Below are 20,340 nucleotides of genomic sequence, written 5' to 3'. Positions count from 1 at the left end.
TTAAGTAAAATACATTATTAAAATGAACTTCACTTGTTACCTGTTTAATTATGTGGCTACTAGAAAATTTATAATTACGTGCGGGGCTCACATATTTCCATTAATGGCCCTGTCCTAGACAGTTGGTTAGTGGGGCATCATGAAGTACTCGTTCATATTACATAGGAGTCATTTTATTCCTGCATGTGTGTTTGTCCCTCCGCAGGCCCAGAAGCTGAAATCCAACGCGTCGGGCAGCACACACCTCTGTCTTTCTGATGTAAGTTGTGTCTCTTTCTGGATCTCCCCGCATTTCTAGAGACAGAGTCTTCGGGCCCCTGGGGCAGGGTATGACGTGAAGGGCTCGAAGACAACACTTGCCTCAGAGAGGACCCGGCATGGACACCCTTGTCCCAATGCCACAGTCACATAATACCATCCGGGACAGAAAACTACTCTCACTGTTCACCGGATGTCCTCTATCTACACTTCTTTTCATTGCCATAGCAACCCAGAGATATCGGGGGCAGGCCACGTTACTGTCCCCAATTTCCAGGCGAGGAGATGGATGATTCTCCCATGGTCGTGGGTCACTGTGGCGAGATGCAGCATCATGGGCTGGAGTGGGGGTGGAGGAACGCATCCTAGGGAAGCCTGGCTTCCCGCGTAGTGAGGAAGCTGATGAGCAGGGCAGGCTCCTCCATCTGTAAACTCTCGAGTTGGATGGCCAACGGAGGGAAGGACCGCCACTGCCTGCTGTGCTGGTCTCCGATGCGATGGGTGATCTCTCTCCATCTGGCCCAGTCCTGGCCTGGGCAGGTCTTCTCAGATGCCTCTTCCTGTCCTGCCTCCTCGATGGGAGGGGCAGCCGGTGGTACCCAGAAGGAGACATCGCATAGCGACTCCGGCATCTGGGGAGTGGAGCGGGGAATGGCAGTTCACATTTTTTCCCCTTAATTTCTAAAATCTGAAAGAGGAGCCAGAAAATAAATGTTGAGCAGGCAGTCTATCAAAAGTATCTGGTTCTCACCCAGATTCGTGATGCTTCCCAAAAAACTGTAGTGAATGCATTGGTAAAATCCTGGGTCAGCTTTGGTGAGTGATCGAGCTCATTAGGGGCGGGGGTGGGAGAGAGAGAGGGAGATGTGTGGTTAAAATAGACTGTGATCGAATGAATCCACGCGGTGGATGATAATGAAAACGTTCTTTCTTACAGCGTGATTATGAAAAGGATGGGCTCGCCGGTGCCTCCAGCCACATAACCACAAAATCAATGGCTGCTCCTCCAAGCTGTGGTCTGAGCCCACGGCTGCTGCTGGTGGTAACCGCCCTGCCCACCCTCTTATCTTTGTCTTTGGCGGAAACATTGTAGCTGCATTCCAAAAACAGTGTGGACCTGTAAAAAGACAAAAAACCAAGTTATCTGTTTCCTGCCCTCTTGTATATCTGAAATTCCAGTTTTAGGCGCTCAGTTGAGGCGTTGCTCCCAACAGTTTCACCCTACCGAAACTTTTTTCCTTTCCTTTTTTTCCCCCTTTTTTAAAGAAAGCTTCTTGTGATCCTTAGGGCTTCTATGGGAAACCCAATGCAGTGCTACATTCCAAACCCACAAGGCGTTGGGGTATGTTGTATTGTGAAGGGACAGTGTGTTAATTTGGCTGTAAAGCCAGCCGGGGCCATGTTTTTGATGATGATGATGATGATGGTGATGATGATGATAACGATCTGAACAATTTAACCCTGGCCTTTACTAGCTAGCAAAAGAGTTAGTATCGCCCAAGAATCGTCCACATTTCATGCTGGCTTTGATTTCTGACGACATGTAACGGCAGCCTAACAAGCGTTTCAGTTGCAAATCAAAGGTTCTCATCAAGAGAATCCCGGCAGATGCTGTGCAAACAAGCCTGTACCGATGTTCACCTTTCTGTCTGTTCGAGCCTTTTCTGCGCTAACGTTTATGTTCTGTAAACAGCTCCGCACTCTCCTCTCCTACCGAACAGCAAGCGCCTGTCACATCCAAACGTAGTGTCTGTCTTCTAGCGAGAACAGCGAGTGAGCGTGGGAGTGGGACTCCAGAGCTTCGGTCATTGAGAGACACTCTCCTGAGCCTTACCCACACGAGAAGCCCTTAAACTAACGAAGAGTCCAATACAGCTGAAGCGTCGTTGCTCTAATAATATACTCTTTACACATATGAGGTTCTATGTAGAAAAAAAAATTTACTACTAAATGATTTCATCTATTGGCTTTCTGTATTTTGAAGGTAATGATGATACTGTCTCCCTTTTTTTACTGATGGTTTAATACAAAATATGTGGAGCTTGTTTTCCTCTCACAAGTGGCGTTAGCTCCAATACTAACTTCCTGATGCCAGCCCCTTCAGAAGCTGACCCTAAGGAGCCTTGTGCTTGAGCAGAAAGCTCTGTGCCACGTTACTGTGGGCAGGCAGGAGGAAATGGAGCGGCCAACCGCTGGCTTTTATCATTTCTTGGATTTGCAAGCGTGCCTACCTGTGAAGAAACTGGTGGCCACTCGTAAATGTTTTGCAGTGTCTGATGGTACTGTGGCCACCCGCGCAATCTAGTATCTTGGCGTTCACGTTGCCTGACACAGGCAGCTTTGAGTGGGACAGGGCATGGGAACGCGCTGCCCTCTCTTCTGAAGCAGATCCATGCCAGGGTACAGAGTTCTCCTCCTAAGGAGTGTCTTGACTCCCCACTGTGATGGCTTGGCTGCTGTTGAGAGCAGTTTGCTCTGGAGGTCATCTGGAGTCGGCTTGCATCTTGTTCTACATCCGCCATGGCAGAGACCATGGCTGACTGTGCAAAAAAGAGAGATTTATGGATCAAGGTCAGTGTTAAGCCTGCGGAGATGAGCTGGTTGGCACAGATACCCAGAACAGAACAGGACTAGGAATATGCGGCATCTGGCTTGTGCACTGCATATCATCCATTGTTCTCTCCCCTACGCAGAGCGTAACACGCACTTCGGAAGTCCGGCGGAAATGAAGAGATTCGGGACCTACAACAGTTGGGTTCTGGTAGCCATGTTTCTCCAGAACCAAGTAGAGGAGGTTCCACCTTTGCTGGGGAGAATTGCCTTTCTTGTCACATCAGTAGAGGGGGTGGAGGGGGAAGCCACGGTGCCCACATCATACTGATCCCCTTTGCCCACTGACGTTTGCCTTGTAAGAATTAATCAAGTTGCTGGCATGGAAAATTGATTAAATCCAAGATGAAGGCGTAGTCTTGGAGCTTGATTGGTGTTTGAAGTGCATTTATATCCAAATGTTAATAAACACAAATGGATAATACTAAGGGCCAACTTTTTTTCACTTGCAAAATGTTTTCAAGGAAAATTCATCAAACAAATGTGATTAGTGAAAGGTTTCCTAAAGACTTCCTTTGAATGAACCCAGGAGATGTGTTGGAATATTTTAAAATTCCAGTCACCTATGACAGTATCTCCCTTACAAGGCATATTTTGTTTTAATTAAGATATCCCTGTGTATCTACACTGGGCTAATTGCCTATGGGTCTGATTCTATGTGATCTACTGTGGAAAGCTATTGATTACTTCTGCAGTAAACAGCAGCCCTAATTAGCTTCAGATGACCAAGAGGAAATGGGCGTTATCAGTGCTAACAAGGGTATCCCTTCAGTGAGGAATGCATGAACGTACAACACACAAATTACATTTCGAAAAGCCTCATCTATCACCAACAAAGATCTCATTTTTCTTCAGCGATAGAAGCATATTCGAGTTACCAAATCCTCAGTCTGAAAAGAAATTGCTGATTAAATAACTGGGGGCGGGAAAGGGTGTTCAGTGACAAGACATTAGAGCCATCCTTCCAAAATCATGCCAAGCAAGTCTTTCTGCCACTCGGGGTGATCTCAGTTTAACTCAGTGGCCCCGAGACGCCATCCTTTGCCCCAGGATTGGAGCAGGCAAGTGACTCAGCTCTTTTCCCTGTCCGACTTTCTTTTGCAGTGCTAAACACAAAAATTATTCACTACCTCTTGTCTTTCAGTCCCTGCATCCAGGGAACCACCCAATACAAGGGCTGTCTGCTGAGGCTCAGGCCTCACGCAGGAAGCATCGCATGGTGGTTGACCTTGACGCAACAAAAACAGTGATTTCGGTTCACATAGACCGTGACTCCCAGATCGAGTCCAGCCATGCCCGACTTATTTCATGGAAAAAGAAAGGCAAATTTGCCAAACTGATTAGAAGCACATTCATTCCCCTTGGATGTTGAATATCTTGGGCCAGTCTGTGTTCGTGTATCTGTTTAGTAGAGCACATGAAGGAGGAAAGGCACACTAGAAAGAAGGAATTCAGAATGCCGCCCGAATCTTTATTTTTCCATGCCTGAATTTCTCAAGCCCCTAGTAGAACACATGTAGGTTGAGAATTACACAGGTTGGTTTGCATCAAGTAGAGCAAACCGTATCCAACGTGTGGTAGTTGTGTGGTTTCCATTAAAATGAAGTTTTTAGAGAATGGTTTATCCCGTAGTTTAAAATGTCTTAGAAGCCATGTGTTTTGAGTTGACCAGACACAGGTCAGGGCTCGTCCAGGGTGGTGGTGGCCTTTGGCTTGATCTGTATTCAGACCGTTCTTGTCCTGCATCCACTCTGAAGGTGGGTCCCCTCCAGCTGCACCCTGCTTCCCACCTGCCTCTTTGTGCGCTGAGTCAGACACGCCCTAACACCCCATCTGCCGAGCTAGGAAAGTGGGGGAGCAGACGCATTTCAAAGACAGTGGGGAGTGCCTGGGAACAGAGATATGAAAGCAGTGGGAGTTACAATAATTAGGAAATGCTTTTCTTAGGATCCAGCATAAATGTATTTCTGTTGGCATTATTTGTAAAAAGAGCGGTCTCGGAGGAGCTATCTTTTCAGAAACATGTTTTCACTCATGTAGTCAGACACATGTGACTTGAGTCAATAAACTCCGGGCCAGAAAAGACACTGTTGAAGTGAATTCACATTCGCTCACTCTCCTTTGACGCCATTCTCGATCTCCTGAGCTCAGACCCCTGTGGATGGTTGTGGCTGCTGCTCTTCGATAAAGCAGACGAAGACGAGACCGTGGGAGACCCTTCTTTTCAAGAAAGACCAGAAGCAATGGCAACAGGCGTGAGTGAATTACGAATGTCCCAGGCACGGTCCCAGCAGAAGGGCCAGTCTGCACGGACCTTGAGGAGTTTGGAGAGATGAGGCCAATCAAGGTACAGCGAGAGGCCGGCGCCTGCCCTGGGGGAATGGATCCTTCAGCCTGCTGACGTCCCTTACTGATCCGAATAGAGACCTCGTCCTAACAAAAGAGCCCGAGTTCCCTGGGCTGGACAGCATTGTGTCTGTGGGAAGCAAGCCAGAGCTAACATCTGGACGACAGAGAAAAGAAGTTTTGTTTAGAAGTTCCAAAAGAGTAGAACAGCTGGAAATTTGGTGGGCTGCCCTAAGAAGCTAAATTCTTGTTCTTCCTAAGACAGGCATCTCATGTATAGATCAGACACGCCGTGAGTTTGACACAGTTTTATCCTCACGTGGCCTTTCTTTTTAAGTCTGTCGTCCAGAATTCTTCATGGGGACCATACCTCTGAAACACATGCTCACAGCAGAGGCCTTAAACCTGGGGGTTTCACCATTGCCTGCGACCTGGGATGTATTCAGTGGGACATTTCCAATATCCCAGGGACATTTGTCTTAAGGTATTGGCTGATTTCCTATTGATTATTGATGCCCCACCCCTACCCCCATATCGTTACTTATTGCCTAAGTATGTACCAGAGTCCCTTCCCATCAGTTCTTTATCCTCATCACTCCAAATTGAGTCCTGCCCACATTGATACTCGTTTTGTCAGATGCCTTTTTTACGTGTAACCCTGGGCTTTTCGAAGCTGGAGGAGAATTTCTCGAGAGCCAGACCATCTGAAGACGAGGCTAATCCCCGAGTGGAAAGTTCATCCTTTCCGCCCTCCCCTGAGCTCCCTGTCCGTAGCTTAGTCTCGCCTGCTGCATCCTCCCCGGGCGTCCCTTTGCTGCCTGTGCTCTCTGATGAGCTCCTCTTCCCTCCCGGACAGAGGCAGCGCGGGTGGATCAGCGGACACGCCACCTGCACTTCTGATTTTTCCGAGGCCCAGCCCAGAGGGGTGGGGGAGGCCCGAATACCCTGCCCTGGAGCGCTGCAGCCTGCGCGCAGCCATTGAGGTCGCAGCCCCCTAAGTCTCCGGGCTCATTTGACCGGCGCAGCTGCGACCTCGGCTGTCTGCCTCTGGCAGGTGCCCACCATCAGCATCTCGTCCCGCTGCCATGGGGAGTTTATTTTTGCTGCGGGGCAGCTGCCAAGCCCAGAACCAGCATCCATCGAAGGTTTTTTTTCTCTGATTTTCTTCTCTTCGTCCCAGGCTGGGCTTTCTTACCAGTCCCCCTTTTTAGTTTTGTGGGAAGTGCCAAGAGATGGGCCAGAGACCGTCAGCCCCTCCCTTTACTCCGACATCTCGCCCCGCTCACCCAGCCTGCCCTAGCAGAAGGCGTGGCCCGCAGTGGGTGCTCACCACTCAGCGGGTGGATAACTTCCATTGGGACATTGAAGGGCTGGGTTCTGTAAGGCAGTAGCCAGAACTGGCCCATTCACGTAGTCTTATGGCACCAAGCTGTTACACGTCGACACGGAAGGGTCCTCCTTAGGCCATTGAAGGTGATTTGGGAGGAAGAGTGGAAGAAAGCATTGGATTCAAAGCAACTTTAAATTTACCCACTGTGTCTCCTGTAGAGAGAGGGAAAACTAGCATTTGTCCCCAGGAGAAGCTGAGCATGACCAGCCTGTCCCAGAAAGGATAGGACCCGAAATGGGGAGGAAGAATTTCATGGGAAGTTAGCCAGTGAGTCTGCTGATAGTTTGATTTGCCTTAAGTTCAGGATGCTGGCAGAATGGACCACTCCACCAGTCCCAAACCAACCCTAGGGATGGAAGCTGAGAAGCAAACGCAGGTGTTCCCAATTCAGTGCATTTCTGAACATCTGCTCTAGTGGGGCGAGCCATCCTTTGGAGCTGATGGTCCCCCAAGGGTCACTTGAGAATTCGGGGACCTCTGACAGCAACTTAAGAGAAACACCCACCTCTTCTAGATCGGCATATTCTTTCGCTTTGGTATCTTTGGAAAATCTAACTTCTCCCTATAAATAGTCCACAAAGCTGTTTTTCAGGCTCAGTCTCTGAGAAGTAAGGCCCAGTACATCTGGGTTCCTATGCACACACCACCAGCCCGCAGCTCCACTCTTAAGGGAGAAGGCAGACACACCGGTCCTCAGCCTGAGCCTCCAGGCTGCCATGGAGAACCCAGGGGGTTCACCCTCTGAGCTTCAGAGGGACTGTGAGCATGGTCAGGCGGATGTACCAGTGAGCTGTCACAGCCACCAGGTGCCAGCCAAGGTGCAGATGAGGAGACACCGGAAGTGCTTTAGCCACGGGGGCAAAGTTAGCAGTGCTCATTCAGAATAGCAACACTTGGAACTGGCAGTGACCCCTGATGCTTGCCGAGTATGGTGTAGATCATAAGGCTGAAGTAGGATGAAGAATTGGAGCAATGGATAGACGGACACTCTGGGTATGGGAAACGTGGGTAAAGTTCTGTCCTCTGTCGCTGGGGCCAGGCAGGGAGTCTGCTGCACGTACAGCTGGAGGTATTCTGAGCTGCTCTGCACCTTCTCACTTAGGGTGCATGGATGAAGCTCCTTTGTCTCAAATGCTGCAAGGCGGCATGATCCAGCATTCTCTCTTCTGGCGTGCAAAGTGTGCTCGATCTGGATTTTGTTTAAGCTTCAGCGAAAGTGTGGGGGGAAAGAGGATGGGAACCGTAGCATCAGATCACAGATTGCCCTGCAATCTTGGCTGTGGCCTTACAGTGATCAGATATTTCTGGTGTGCTTTTCTGGATTCAGAAACAGCTGCCTGTCCTCAGAGGGTTGAAGAACCGGTTTCGGAAACTTGAAATCCAGGGCCTTATAGTTCTCCTAATTATCTATCTTTTCTCTCTTTGTCCCCCTGAGGGAGGGGGAGGAGACACTTTGCACCACGGTTTGCTTTAAAGAGTTTTCTCATCTCCTCCTCATTATCCCTTGATATTGAAATTATTTTCTCTTGTTTAATCCAACTCCCGCCGAGAAGCTGTGTGGGATTTAGGATGCGGAGGTTTCCGTTGTGCTCTTTTTGGATGGCGCTGCATTTTTACTTTTAACCCGAGGGTATATTTCAGTTTATGTTCTTCTCTGTTTCCTGCAGGTGAACAATGCAGGTGGAATAAAAGGAGGATTCTGGGTTGTAGGAGAGGTTCAGGATCATGTCTTGGGAGAGGGGTTCAGACATCCAGCCCCCTTGAGGGTTAGAGTGGGCTTCCCTCTACCTGTTGAGAGTGGATACAGGTGGGCGGCTGGCCTCCTGGTCCCCATTTCACACTGTGTGTGTCCCGCGCTGTCCACGCGTAGAAGAGGACGCCCACGTCACCCTGCATCCCCACGGAACCTGCGCGCTCTCCCGGGGTGGTTCCCACGTGGCTCCCCACACAGCTGTTCACGATGTGCTTTATCGCCGGCGCCCGCGGAGGAGCATTCATGTGTTGAGAGTCCAAGTTTTGCTCTTTGGATTTTGGAAGTGGTTTTTGTGATGTTTGAATTTTCTGTTCGCGTTTGCTCAAGCACTACAGATTGTACGTATGTAGTCCCTTCAGCCTCCATCCCCCCGCCCTAGAATATCCTAATAAATGTTTTCTTTTTTACAAAAACAAAAACAAAAAGGAATGTTTATGGTGTCTTTCTCTGGTACCAAAATTTATTGGGAAGTGATGTGGAAACCTACACACACATAGAGACCCACCCCTCCGTGTCCAGATGTCAGGGTTTGTATCGTAGATGAGTGTGGCTGACGCAGATGCTTTTGGAAGTCTTTGTTGCAGGTGAGTGCATGTGGGGGGGGGGGCAGTGGGGGGGCAGTGGGAGGGGCGTTTGCTCCTGAGAACTGCAGGCCGCTCAGCAGCACCCCAGGTCTCTACCCACGAGATGCCAGTGGCAACCTGCACCCGAACCCCACACCCCCCAAGACATGGACAACCCCCTGAGAGTCAGGAGGCAGCAAAATTCCCCTTGCTGGGGGCTGCCGTGTTAGACACAGCCCAGCAGGCCACATACGCTCCAGAGGCAGCCGGGTTCCAGGGTAGAGTCCTTTATTTTATGTCTTCGACAGGAACTTTCCTAATGAAAAGGCAGGGTTGGCAGGTTCTCCGCTATCACATATGTATTGAATTACTCCTATAAACTCATAGCCAGTATTTTGGTAAAAGGTAAGGACCTTCAGTCAGTGGGCTGCCCCCGTTACTAACAACACCTGGCTCTCAGGGCCTGGCCCAGCAGAATCGCTCGACACCGCGGGAGGCTGGGTTTCACCCATGAACTAGCATCATGACCGTGGCAGCTCCACACGCGACTCCCTCACGTCCCCGCAGATGCCGCCGTCCCGGGCTCCTGGTCCCCACCAGGACGTTGGAAAGCAAAACACGGAAACAGGGTGATGAATTTCGCTGCTGCTGTTGGCTTCAGACGGCGCCTCGCAGTCCCCTCGCAGTCGAGAAGACCTTGACGTTCGTTGGAGGACGGAAGCGACGTCTCCCTGGAGAGTCTGCAGGACAGTTTGGTTCTTTGTGATTTCTCATTCAACCCGGCTTTCCTCCCCCCCTTGCTTCCTGGGCCTGCTGACAAATGACCAAGTGGAGAATGATTTCCTCCAGACACACCACAGCGTAGGTAAGAACTTTGAGAGCATTTGGAAGAGGGCCAGGCGTTCTAGAGGCATAGCGACCCCCAGGGCAGCCTGAGCAGAGACCCCGAAGTTTGCTCACAGGGAAACGAACCCCAGAGTGTCACCACCCCCAGAGTGGCCGGCCCCTGGGAAAGGACAGGACACCGACACCCTCCCCCAAATCACCAGAGGGAGGATGCAGTGCTCTGGGGGTGCTTTGCATTCCCTCCTGCGGGCCCTCGGTATTCTAATCACCTCCTGACTACGACCCAATCCCCAGGATGCAGGTGTTAGAAGTTTTAGGAGCTGGAACAAGAAATGACTCATAAAACCCTGAGAGAAATGCCAAGAAAGTGAATAAAAACTGTGACAGAAACAAGATACAAGACCGCTTGGGTCTGGTGATATAAATAAAGCGTAAAGGAAAACAGTGATGCGAGAGATAGGAGCAGGAGGAGCCATAAAAGCCACAAGAACGGCCAGTGCCGGCTGCCCTGATGGGCTCATCCGCAGGCGGGCCTCTCCCGTGTGGGCCGGGAGGCGATTCCCGGGCGTCTGAACAACCACGTGAGTGTGTGGCCTGAGAGGAGTTTGAGTGTGTCTATAAATAGAGACAGTCTTTTTTTAGAACACTGTTTGACAGTATGCATGATCGGTTCAAATCCACGTCCCCTCTGCGCCAACAACTCCACTGCAGGGATTTGTCCTGCGTTCTTAAACAGCGTGCCAAGATCCACGCAGAAGGATGTCCGTTGCAGAATGACTTGTGATCGCCGCATACTTGAACGAAGCTCAGTGTCCATCAGCAGGGAGCTGGTTAAAGAACCGGTGGTGCATCCAGACGGGGCCCTATCAAGTGCCTGTTTCGGTTTTTTTCAAAAGTAGATGTATGTTCACTGAAACAAAGTGGTCTATGCTAGTGGTCGATACTAGATACAGGACAGTGAAGTATGGGGTCCTTGTTGTGTGCATTCTAGTGACAGACGAGAGATGATAGGCAATAGGTGGGTAGACAAATAGATAATAGAGAGATGATGAACCAATATATTGATGGATGGATGGATAGATGGATGGATAGATGGGTGGGTGGGTGGGTGGATGGATGGATGGATGGATAGATGGGTGGGTGGGTGGATGGATGGATGGATGGACGGATGAGTAGAGAGATGGTAATAGCTGATGGACTGATAAATTGATGATGGATGGATAGTGCCTAGATATGCAGTTTTTATTACACCTGCGTATTCTTTTTACCCATTGTTTTTTAAAAGAATAAAAAGTAGAGGAAGGATGAGCTGTGCAACTGCTGGAAGCCAGTTCACGTTTGGCCCCTGTTCTTTGGAGGGAAGAGGCAGAGGCACCGTAGCCTGGAGCGCTCCACGGGCTTGAGCTCCCCTGCGCATGCGCGGACCACGGGCTCCAGCTTTGCTGTGACCACAGAACCCCGGGGCGCCTGAGATGCAGTGAGCAGCTCCCCCAGAACCTCTTGGAGGGTCATGGCCACAGTTTAGGGAAGAGGCACTGTACGGAGGGGCACATGTACGCTGTGTGCCTTGGAGGGACTTTAATTTCTCACTCTGTGGTTGGTGGCACATAGGTCCCACCCAGCCCACGGGGAGCTCTTCCAGCGACAGGAATATCAAGGATTGGCCTCGCCCCATGGGTAGCAACTCTCAGAGGACCCGTGATAAATAACGACCACGGTTATAGGCCTCACCACGCGCTCCCAGCACTGGGCGGATGGGCTCCGTGCCCCCGATATCATCCAGTCCTCTCAGCAACTCCAAAATGAGAATCATCTACATCCACAACTGAAGACACTGAGGCTCAGAGAGGGCAAGTGACAGGTGCAAAGTCACACAGCCAAAGGAGGCAGACTGGAGATCGAATTCAGTTTTCTGGTGCCAGTTCCTATGGAGACTGTTCTCTGCCCTCCAGTCTTATGGGTGGGAAGTTCCTGGCTCCTGAGCAAGCTCATGGGTCCACCCCACACCCCCAACACCCCCACTTCATCCCCTTCCACCCACACCTGGGGCCACGTTATGAGAGCAGCCTGAGCTAACAGTCTGCGGCACAGGCTTGTCTTCAAAAGATAATTAGATAACCTCCCTCGCCTTGAGGAGAGGAACTGCAGGTTTAAAAGGAAATATGACAAGCCATCTGAGTGCCAGGACTGGTCCCCCGAGAGCCACACTTCCATTTCCGTCCCTCCTTCCAGACATGAAACCAATTAAAGTAGTTGCAGCGTACACACACAGTTAACACCAAGTGACAAAAGTCTGCCTAAGTGTTTCTAAAGATCTAATTTACCCAGAGACTGTCCAGAAAAACTTAGCTGACCTGTCACTGTGCGGCTCTGGAAGTGCCTGGCCCGGCTCCGACTTCCAGCGGTGCCCAGGCGCCCTCAGATCCTCTGTGGCTGTCACTCCCGGTGCCTCTTCTGTCTAGTTCCATGACAGTGACAATGACAATGAGGCTACCGGGGCTCCGGCCAGTGGGGAGGTGATTGAGGGTAGGGACCCGACTCCTGGCCAGGTAGCTGGCTCAGGAAACTCATTTAGATCCTAGTCCCTGTCTCGCCCCAAATGTCGACCTGTCCCACTTCTGAAATGTGGGGGGAAGAGACCGCGGAGGGCTTCCGCTGCCCTCCCCGTGAGGACCTCTGTCAGAGAGCTCACTGCATCGGGGACCTGGGGCATCGCCTCTGGAAGCGAGCAGCCCAAGATCGGGGACGGAGAGCTGGTTCTATTCCTGGGCTCGCAGGGATTTCATTCCAATACCCAGGAGGGATCCTCAGAAAATAGTCTCCAAACTGATGAGAACAAGGGTTTCCTGGGACGCTGCTCTCTCCTCTCAGTCTGCTTCCCTTCCAGCCACTTCTAGAAAGTGCGTCCCGGACCCATCTGTGGGCACCGCATCACAACAGAAAAGTAACCTGACTCCCATGCAAAGCTCCCTGGTTTTCATTGTCCCGGAGCGTTTCTGTCCCTGGAGGCTGCCGGGTATTCAGGTGAGGTCTCCTAAGCTTGGAAGTGCTTTACAGTTTGCAGAGCACCTTCCCCTGCCTGTGCCCCTGGGTGCCGAGGTCGGGGACCGCCCCCCCATTGCACGGATGGGGAGAGAGAGGCCCAGAAAGGCCTTTCTCTGGTCAGGGACAGAGGGGCCGCTGCCGCCTGGCCGCCCTTCCTCGGCTCCTGCCCGGGCTGACCTTGGCCTCGGCTTCCCATCTTCCTTTCCTGGAATCCTTCCACCCACTCAGGAATTGCAAACTATTTTAATTGACTGTCAGCGTCTGCCGAGTACATCCAGAGACTCTATTTTTCTATTCCACTGGGTTTTTCAAGGCAATTTTTCCAGGGTATTAAGTGTTCTTTGAATAACCCATTCTGTAATTCAGGGGATAGCCAGCAGCAGAGCCGGGCCACCTGCTGATGTTGCTGCATGCCGGTCACCTGCGCCTAGGTCTCAGCCACGGTGGGGAAACAAACGCAGCATAGGCACGGGGTGGTGGCTCCCCCCCACCCCCCCACCAGACACTACAAGGCCTCAGGTTGCAAACCGAGGGGCAGGGGCAGGGGCAGGGGCAGGGGCAGGGGCAGGGGCAGGGGCAGGGGCAGGGGCAGGGACCACCAGGCAGATGCCAGTACTGCCCCCCGTGGACTGCCCCCCTCTGGGCACTGGGTGAGCCGGCCTTTCCCTGCCGTGCAGGGAGCCCCCGCATTCAGCTCGCCTCACCCACACAACTTGCACAGACCCTGCAAATCCCAGATCACTCAGGCGCCATCTGGGACCTCCAGATCTTCCCACACCCCCTGCCATTGAGTCCCTTTCTATTCTGGTCCCTGCTTGCCCCTCGCCTTCTCACGTTGCCGCTAGGAAACCTGTGTTTCCCCTGGGTCCTCCGCTCACTGAGTGCTGCCCACTCTTCCAAGCAACGCTGCCCATCGCTTTGGATTTTTGCCGCAGCCCTACGAGCCAGGCACTGCTCTCCCAGTTTTGCTGATGAGGAAATAGACTCGTGTTATGTAACTTTGCAAAGTCTCACAGGTCAGAGGCGACCCCTGGGATCTGAACCCAGGCCGGGTGACTGGAGGTCCGCGTTTATGACCTCCGCGTTACCCTGCAGCAGCCTGACTCCGGAAGAGACTTCCTGCGCATCCAGCACGTCATTTTTTTCAAATCCTCAGAGGGATTAGATCTTTCAGGAAACCTGAAGTTTTAAATTGGTAATCCTCTTGTAATGTGAAGAACCACCATATGCATTTGGATTTTTTTTTTTTAATTTGGGATTTACTGACAGTGAAACAGAACGATCCTTTAGGCGATGATTTTGTTGGGAACATTTTAATGAGTTCTGACTGCAGCCGTTACGGGTGTGTGCTAGACGCAGCTCCCCTGCCTGGAAGGGCTCCGCCTCTGTTCCTCTGCTCTGTTCTTGCTGTCCAGCCCCCTTGGGAGGGCTCGTCCCTTCCCTGGAGGCCCATCCCCAGGTGCACCTGAGGCAGGTGGTTCTCAGGCTGCCTTCTGTGGGCCCGCGCTCAGCCTCCAGCCTGTCCGGCTTCCCTGGGAAGGACCAGCCACTTCCTCAGACCAGCCTGCCCACAGCGGACACCCTTGTCTCTCGGCCTCCCTGACCCTCTGGCCTCCCTGACCTGGATCAGTGCCTAGAGCCTCCCTCCAGGTGCAGGGCACGGAGTGGAGCATGGGAGAACAGCCTTTCTCCTCACTGAGCTCGCACAGTGATGCGAGCCGCATTTGTGCTAACCCAGGAAAATGCGACAGTGGCACTGAGGGGACTCCTTGGTGCTGGGAGGTGAAAGGGGTGCCGGGAGAACTCCCAGGCCAGGCCTAACCACTCAGGTCAACGGTGGCCCCTTTACAGAGGCGGGGCGCATGGGGAGCAGCAGGTTCTGGGGGGCAGAGAGAACGAGATCACAGTTCTCTTGTTAAGTTGGGGATTTCCTGCCCAGCCAGCAGCCCCAAACTCCAGCACTCACGACGACTCACTCCTTCCTTCCCTGCCCGGATCCGATTAGCCGATTAGCCGGCAGGACTCTGCCTTCAACTGGGTCCGGCCTTCAGGGCTGCTCCTGCTGCCTCCCTCACGGCCTCCCAGGCTCCAGCCTCCCCAGGCGGATTCTCCTATACGCCACCGTCACCTGCCCCTGACTCCACAACACCTCCCACCCTTCCTCCTCTCTCCTCGCACCCACGTGAGCAGACCTGCTCACTGCCGTCTGTCCGTCCACCAACCTTGTCCACCTGCTGCCACCACTCACCCACCCTGCAGCGTGCCCCTGCCACCCACCTGGAAGCTTTCCAAGTCACTCCAGTTTATGGCTTCTCCACCTTTGGGTGCCCGCTGCTCTGGGAGCCCCCTCATTGGCTCCTGGGCTCCTGTAGGACCTCGTGTTGTCACTTGGTTCTAGGTGTACAAGCCTTTTCTCCCCAGTAAGTGGGAGGACCCCCAAAGGAAGGACACAGTCCTTTTGTACCCCCAGTAAGTGGTGAAGGGTGCAGACTCTAGATGTGAAGTTTCTTGACCCCTCTGAACCTCAGTTTCCCCAGTTGTCAAATGGAGTGCATAATAGAATCTATTGCAGGGGCTCCCACGTTGGCATCAGGCAGCTGCCAGAAAGAGGAGGACAGCAAACCTGGAGAGAGGCTGGGGCCCAGGCCAGCACGCCGTGGGGGTTGTGAGCACACGCTCACTTGTTCCAAAGGAATGAATGAACTGAGTTTCTCCCAGGATCCTTTTCGTTCCCCTCTTAACACGTGCCCTGGAGGCTGGTCATGTGATAGAATACTGCCTTTGTGGAACAAAGGAGTACATCTCTGTTCCCGTGAAAATGTCGGTACCCTTCCGCCTGCCCTCTGCCCGGGCCCCTAGGAAGGCCCACCTCGTAGGGGCGGGAGGGAGTCTCGCTGACACGAGGGAGGCCACTCCATCAGACCTGCGTCTGCACACACAGCACAGTCTATGCCGTCCACGGGGACAGCTGGTTCCGATGAATGGAATCAAGGTTCTTCTGGGTCACAGGGTCTCATGGAGCCCCATCCATTTACCTGAACAGGAAGGGGGCGGAAGACTTCAGAGGACTGCCAAGTCCCCCCTGACCACACACTGAATTCTTCTGAGACAGACGTCTCCCCTGGTGACGTGTCTGCCCCTTCACCCGGCCAGCTGGATGACACTGCTCCAGTGACTAATCTAAAAGAGCCATTACTGCGTCTACTCACATCCTGTCCCTTAATTGTCATTGGATAGCAGTTCATTAGCGTTCCCGTTCCCTTAATTTGTTGGGAAGAGTTAAAAGGCTTTCAAACCAAGTCAAACTCAAAACCAGTTTGTTTGCCTTTTATGATGATGGAAACGATGTGCTCTGGAAAATACCTTATGTTCATCACTCAGCCATATTAATTTCCCTTGACTTCGTGACTTAAGGTCAAATGCGTTAATCAAAGCCGCCGTCATTAGCACGGTTTCCTTTTCTATTAAGCGATTATGATCACTTACTATTAATGAGTCGTGAAGTTTTAATAATTTTTTGCTGGTGTGAAATTGCAAAACAGTAATTATGACACTTGCTGTATGGATGGCTTGCTCCACGATGTAAATTTGGCCTAATGTTGAGAAAAATACAAACGAACATTAAGTAATTAATTAGTTGCCTCCATGGAACCAAAATAAGCCTTCGCCGCGAAGGCAGATGGATGAAAAATGAAGGCTCTCATTGTCATTACTGGACTGTGAAACAGCGGGACCCAAGCACTCACAGAGACCCGGTGCCCGCTCCCCCACGACTAAGGAACATCTTGACGGAAGGCGAAGGAGAAAAAAACTTCGCCAGAATGTTTCGGGTTGAAGTCAATGTTTCTGGCTTGGGGCTGATTGTGCGAGGTCAGCATGGGGCAGGAGGAGGCTTTTGCAATTAAATGTTGATGCGGATAGACTGCCAAAAGTTACTGGCTCCCGGCCTTGAGAGAGGGCCTGAGAGGACGGAACCAAACGCAGGGAGGTCACACCCCACGGGGCTCTCGGCACGACACACAGAAATCCCTGGAGTATTATGTTGAGTTGTAGCTTCTGGGGCTCTGCCTCCAGAGATGTCGATTCCGTCGGTCTGAAATAGGGTCTAGGCCTTCGTCTGCACTCAGGATGACTCTGACATAGGTGGCCCTCCAGCCCACGTTTTGAGACATGATGACGTGGAAGCCCTAAGCCACCATTCTGCAAAGCTATGTAGGAGTCAAAATTCTCACTGAGCAAATATCAGTACTAATGTGGCAGGCCCTATAATAAGCACAGGATTGTACATTTTCTAGATTGTTTACAAATTGAAGAAAGACGTGCTGTGTGTGTAAATAAAAAGCGCACCCTCTAAGATTTCCTGAACACGTGTTTATATCGTGCCAGGCACAGCGCTGAATATTTCATAGGAGCGATCAGATTGGACCTCACCAGAATCCCACATTATGAATGTGGAAACCGAGACACGGAGAGCTGAAGTAGCTTGTCCAAGGTCACACAACCAGCAATGCCCAGCCGAGAGGCGGGCTCTCTCGGGCAGGCAGTGGGCAGTGACTGAACACATTAAGACACGCGAAGAACACAGCCAGAGGATAGTAACGATTCCTCCAGTGACTGGGGCGTGCCACAGGGATAAGGGGCGGAGCCAGGCAAGCCCTTCACCAGGCAGCTGTAGCTGTCCGAGGCCGTAGCACTCACACTGCCGTCCAGCACCCGGGAGGCTCCGGAGCGAGTCCCAAGGTGAAGGCTGAGGTGGGGGCTAGGTAGCTTTCCTCCCGCTGTGGGCCCCGTACTTGACACTCCCCATTCTCATTATGTACCAACTATCGAGGAACACTGCTGTGTAACAAAATGTTTGGAACGCCCTGGCTGGGGCAAGCAAGGAGAGAAGCCGAGGAGGATGATGTTTCTCATCGTCAGAGATGCTTCCCAGAGAGGGACCGGGCGGATGCGGGCGGTGGGGTGAGGTTGCACTGGATGTCGGGCCTGGGGTGTTTAACCTGCCTGCCGGCACCGGGTGTTGCTGGGAAGTCCACCCAGATGTCAGGAGACAAGTGGGGAGGCGGGGCACTAGATAGGTATTTGGTAATCACGTGTGGCCAGTGATTCCTCTACAAGGCCATTAGCCAGCCAGTGGCTGAGTGAGGCTGGGAAGAACCCCAGTAGCAGTCCTGGGGGGGTCTGATGTTGCCCTGCCCCCTCGGTAGAAAAGGATCCATGAGCTCAGTTCCCACCATCGGTACCTCAGCTTCCCTCTGGCTGCAGCCAGCCCGTGCCAGGCCCGGGCAGAGCGCTGTGGGTATCAGCATCTCCTTTACTCCTCAGCACGGCCATCACTATTTATGTCCTGCATCGCACCTCTGCGGCCAGTGCAGGCATCTCACTCCTCAGGGAGCATGTGGGGAAGTGAGATTCCGCCCTGCCCGTGATGACGCGGGTAAGACTCTGAGCATCTGAAGAATTTAACAAGAGCTAGAGCAGCATCAGTGACACAGTGGAACGGGACAGATGGGACCCGTCAGTTACGCTAATTTACAGCCCAGCTGGGCCCTTCGGGCACCTCTCCAAGCTTGCCCCAGCTTGGGGTCACCCCTCCTCCGAGGAAGGACGGGCTGTCTAAACACAAGAATAGACGAGGAGTGTCCAGACATCAGAAGCCCGGGGAAGAGATACAAAGTCAGGCAGAAAATGGGCAAAGCGCTTTCTCCGACCCCTCCAATGCCTTGTGACACTGGGTCACTTGCCCAGAACACCTTTCTTTCCCCCTAACCATTGCCTGTGTCAGTGTGATGCCACAGGTCTCCCAAGAATTTCCCGCTGAGCTCTTCACCAGCAAGCCTCAGGCCCCCCAACCTGGGCCACAGGGTCCCTGCCCCTCAGATGCCCATCCGAAGCCTTGTCCAGGTTTGCCGAGAACAGTGTGAGAACAAAACGTGAGCTGGCACAGGCTGCTGCCTGCGTTTCCCACAGGCAGGGTTCCTCTCCCTTATTTGCTGGCAAGATTGGTGTCATCTGGCTCTTGGACGGCAATCCGCAAACAGCTCCAGAGAAATAGGTTTCCTGAAAGAGAGGAGCTGAGATGACCCTCTCCCTGATTCCTGGCCAAGGCCACGGTGAGGTGAGGATGACCCGTATCCAACAGAGGTCACAGAACAGTATGTCCCAGTGAGTACGCATCCACTGCCCGCGCCCTGTGCTCCGATGGCCACTGGCTTCCCGTTCAATGCTGAGAGTTCAGAGCTCATATTTGTTCAGCATGAACTATGCACTAAGCACTAAGCACTGCTAAGTGCTTCCAGAGCCCCTTCCTCTGGGGGCGGGGCAGTCACCCCCATGTTACAGACTGGCTCCTAGAGGTCACTTCGGTCTGTGGTCAGCAAGTGGCAGGGCTGGGATCCCAATGCAGTCTGGCTGCAGGGACCACCGGCTCTTACTCCGCTCGCTAGAGGGCTGAGTCCCAGGGCACAGCCTTTTCAGAAACTGATGTCCTGACCAAGACGGCATCTGAAGGAAGGGGACAGGCAGGGAAGGCCGGGGCGGATGCGGAGGCCTGGTGCGCTCCCAGGACACACTCGGGGCAGATCACACCTTTTGCTTTCTGGAGCCCAGGGCACCGGCAAGGCCCAGGTGGGGCCGCACAGCCAGCAGGGCTGCACCGCCCCCGGGGCCACGGCCTCTGCAGGGGAACACGCGATGTTAGCAGCGTCAGAGTGACCAGCCGCCTCGCTTTTCCCTGTACCACCACGGCAACTCCTCCGCAAGTCTGAAATTATTTCAAAATGAAAAGGGTTTAAAAGTTTTTAACAATCCCATTGTTTCCATTTATTAACTATATAAAAATACGGTATACACTTATGTTGAAATAATTATATAAATGTATAAAGATGCCATACGAGTCTGTTTTACATAGTGATGGCCCATGCATGATTTCATTGGAAAAAAGGAATCTGTGGCTATGAAAATGTTAACTTGTCCCTCTCCTTCTCCAACAGTGTGGCCCAGAAGACATTAGGGAGGACTGAGCGAGGGCGGTGACCACGCCAGTGGGATGGGGGTGCAAGGTGGTCTAGCAAAGGGCAGGGGTCAGAGAACGACAGGACTAAAGGGGACGTCGCGCTGGGAGCAGCTTTGTGTGGATGGACGGTGTCGGATTCCCGGGGGGGAGGAAAAGCTGCCTGTGCAGGTGTCAGAACCCGAGAAGAGTGAGGAGAGTTCGCGTGTGGCAGTGGCCCAGCACGGGGAGTGAGTGCTCCCCATGGGGAAAGAGGGGGTGGGTGCATCTGTGCAGGGAAGTGGGCTGGGGGAGCAGCCTGGCAGGAGGAGGCCGAGCCCCAGAACAGTGAGGGGGGCTTCTGTACTGGACAAGAGTCCGCACCGGGGGCCAGAGCCTAAGCAGGATGAGTGGGGCCACCACACTGGAGACTTGTGTGGGCCAGGACACCACAGCAAGGGTGCAGAAGCATGAGTGGGGTGAGGAGGGAGGCCGTTCTGGGGGTGTGGCAGGCAGCAGGGGCAGGAGATTGGTTAAC

At 52.6% G+C, this 20,340-nt stretch overlaps 1 protein-coding gene across 3 annotated transcripts in view; it reads left to right on the top strand.

Annotated features, from left to right (window-relative positions):
• GFRA1 (GDNF family receptor alpha 1) overlaps positions 1–20,340 on the top strand; it is a 226,155-nt gene that overhangs the window by 189,682 nt on the left and 16,133 nt on the right. For 2 of the 3 annotated variants that reach the window (XM_045854233.1, XM_045854234.1), the window contains 2 exons: positions 206–259; positions 1,196–8,737. The exons of the other annotated variant lie outside the window; for it this stretch is intronic. In XM_045854233.1, coding sequence (XP_045710189.1) covers positions 206–259; positions 1,196–1,351 — 210 coding nt within the window. In that variant the 3' untranslated portion in view covers positions 1,352–8,737. Of the gene's footprint in view, positions 1–205; positions 260–1,195; positions 8,738–20,340 lie in introns of those variants that run through there. 3 annotated transcript variants of the gene reach the window in all.

This window comes from Phyllostomus hastatus, unplaced genomic scaffold (assembly GCF_019186645.2).
Source record: "Phyllostomus hastatus isolate PE091 unplaced genomic scaffold, TTU_PhHast_1.1 phas_scaffold_1066, whole genome shotgun sequence".
NCBI lineage: Eukaryota > Metazoa > Chordata > Mammalia > Chiroptera > Phyllostomidae > Phyllostomus > Phyllostomus hastatus.
The sequence above is the reverse complement of the archived record's forward strand: the minus strand, read 5'-3'. Positions and strand labels throughout refer to the sequence as shown.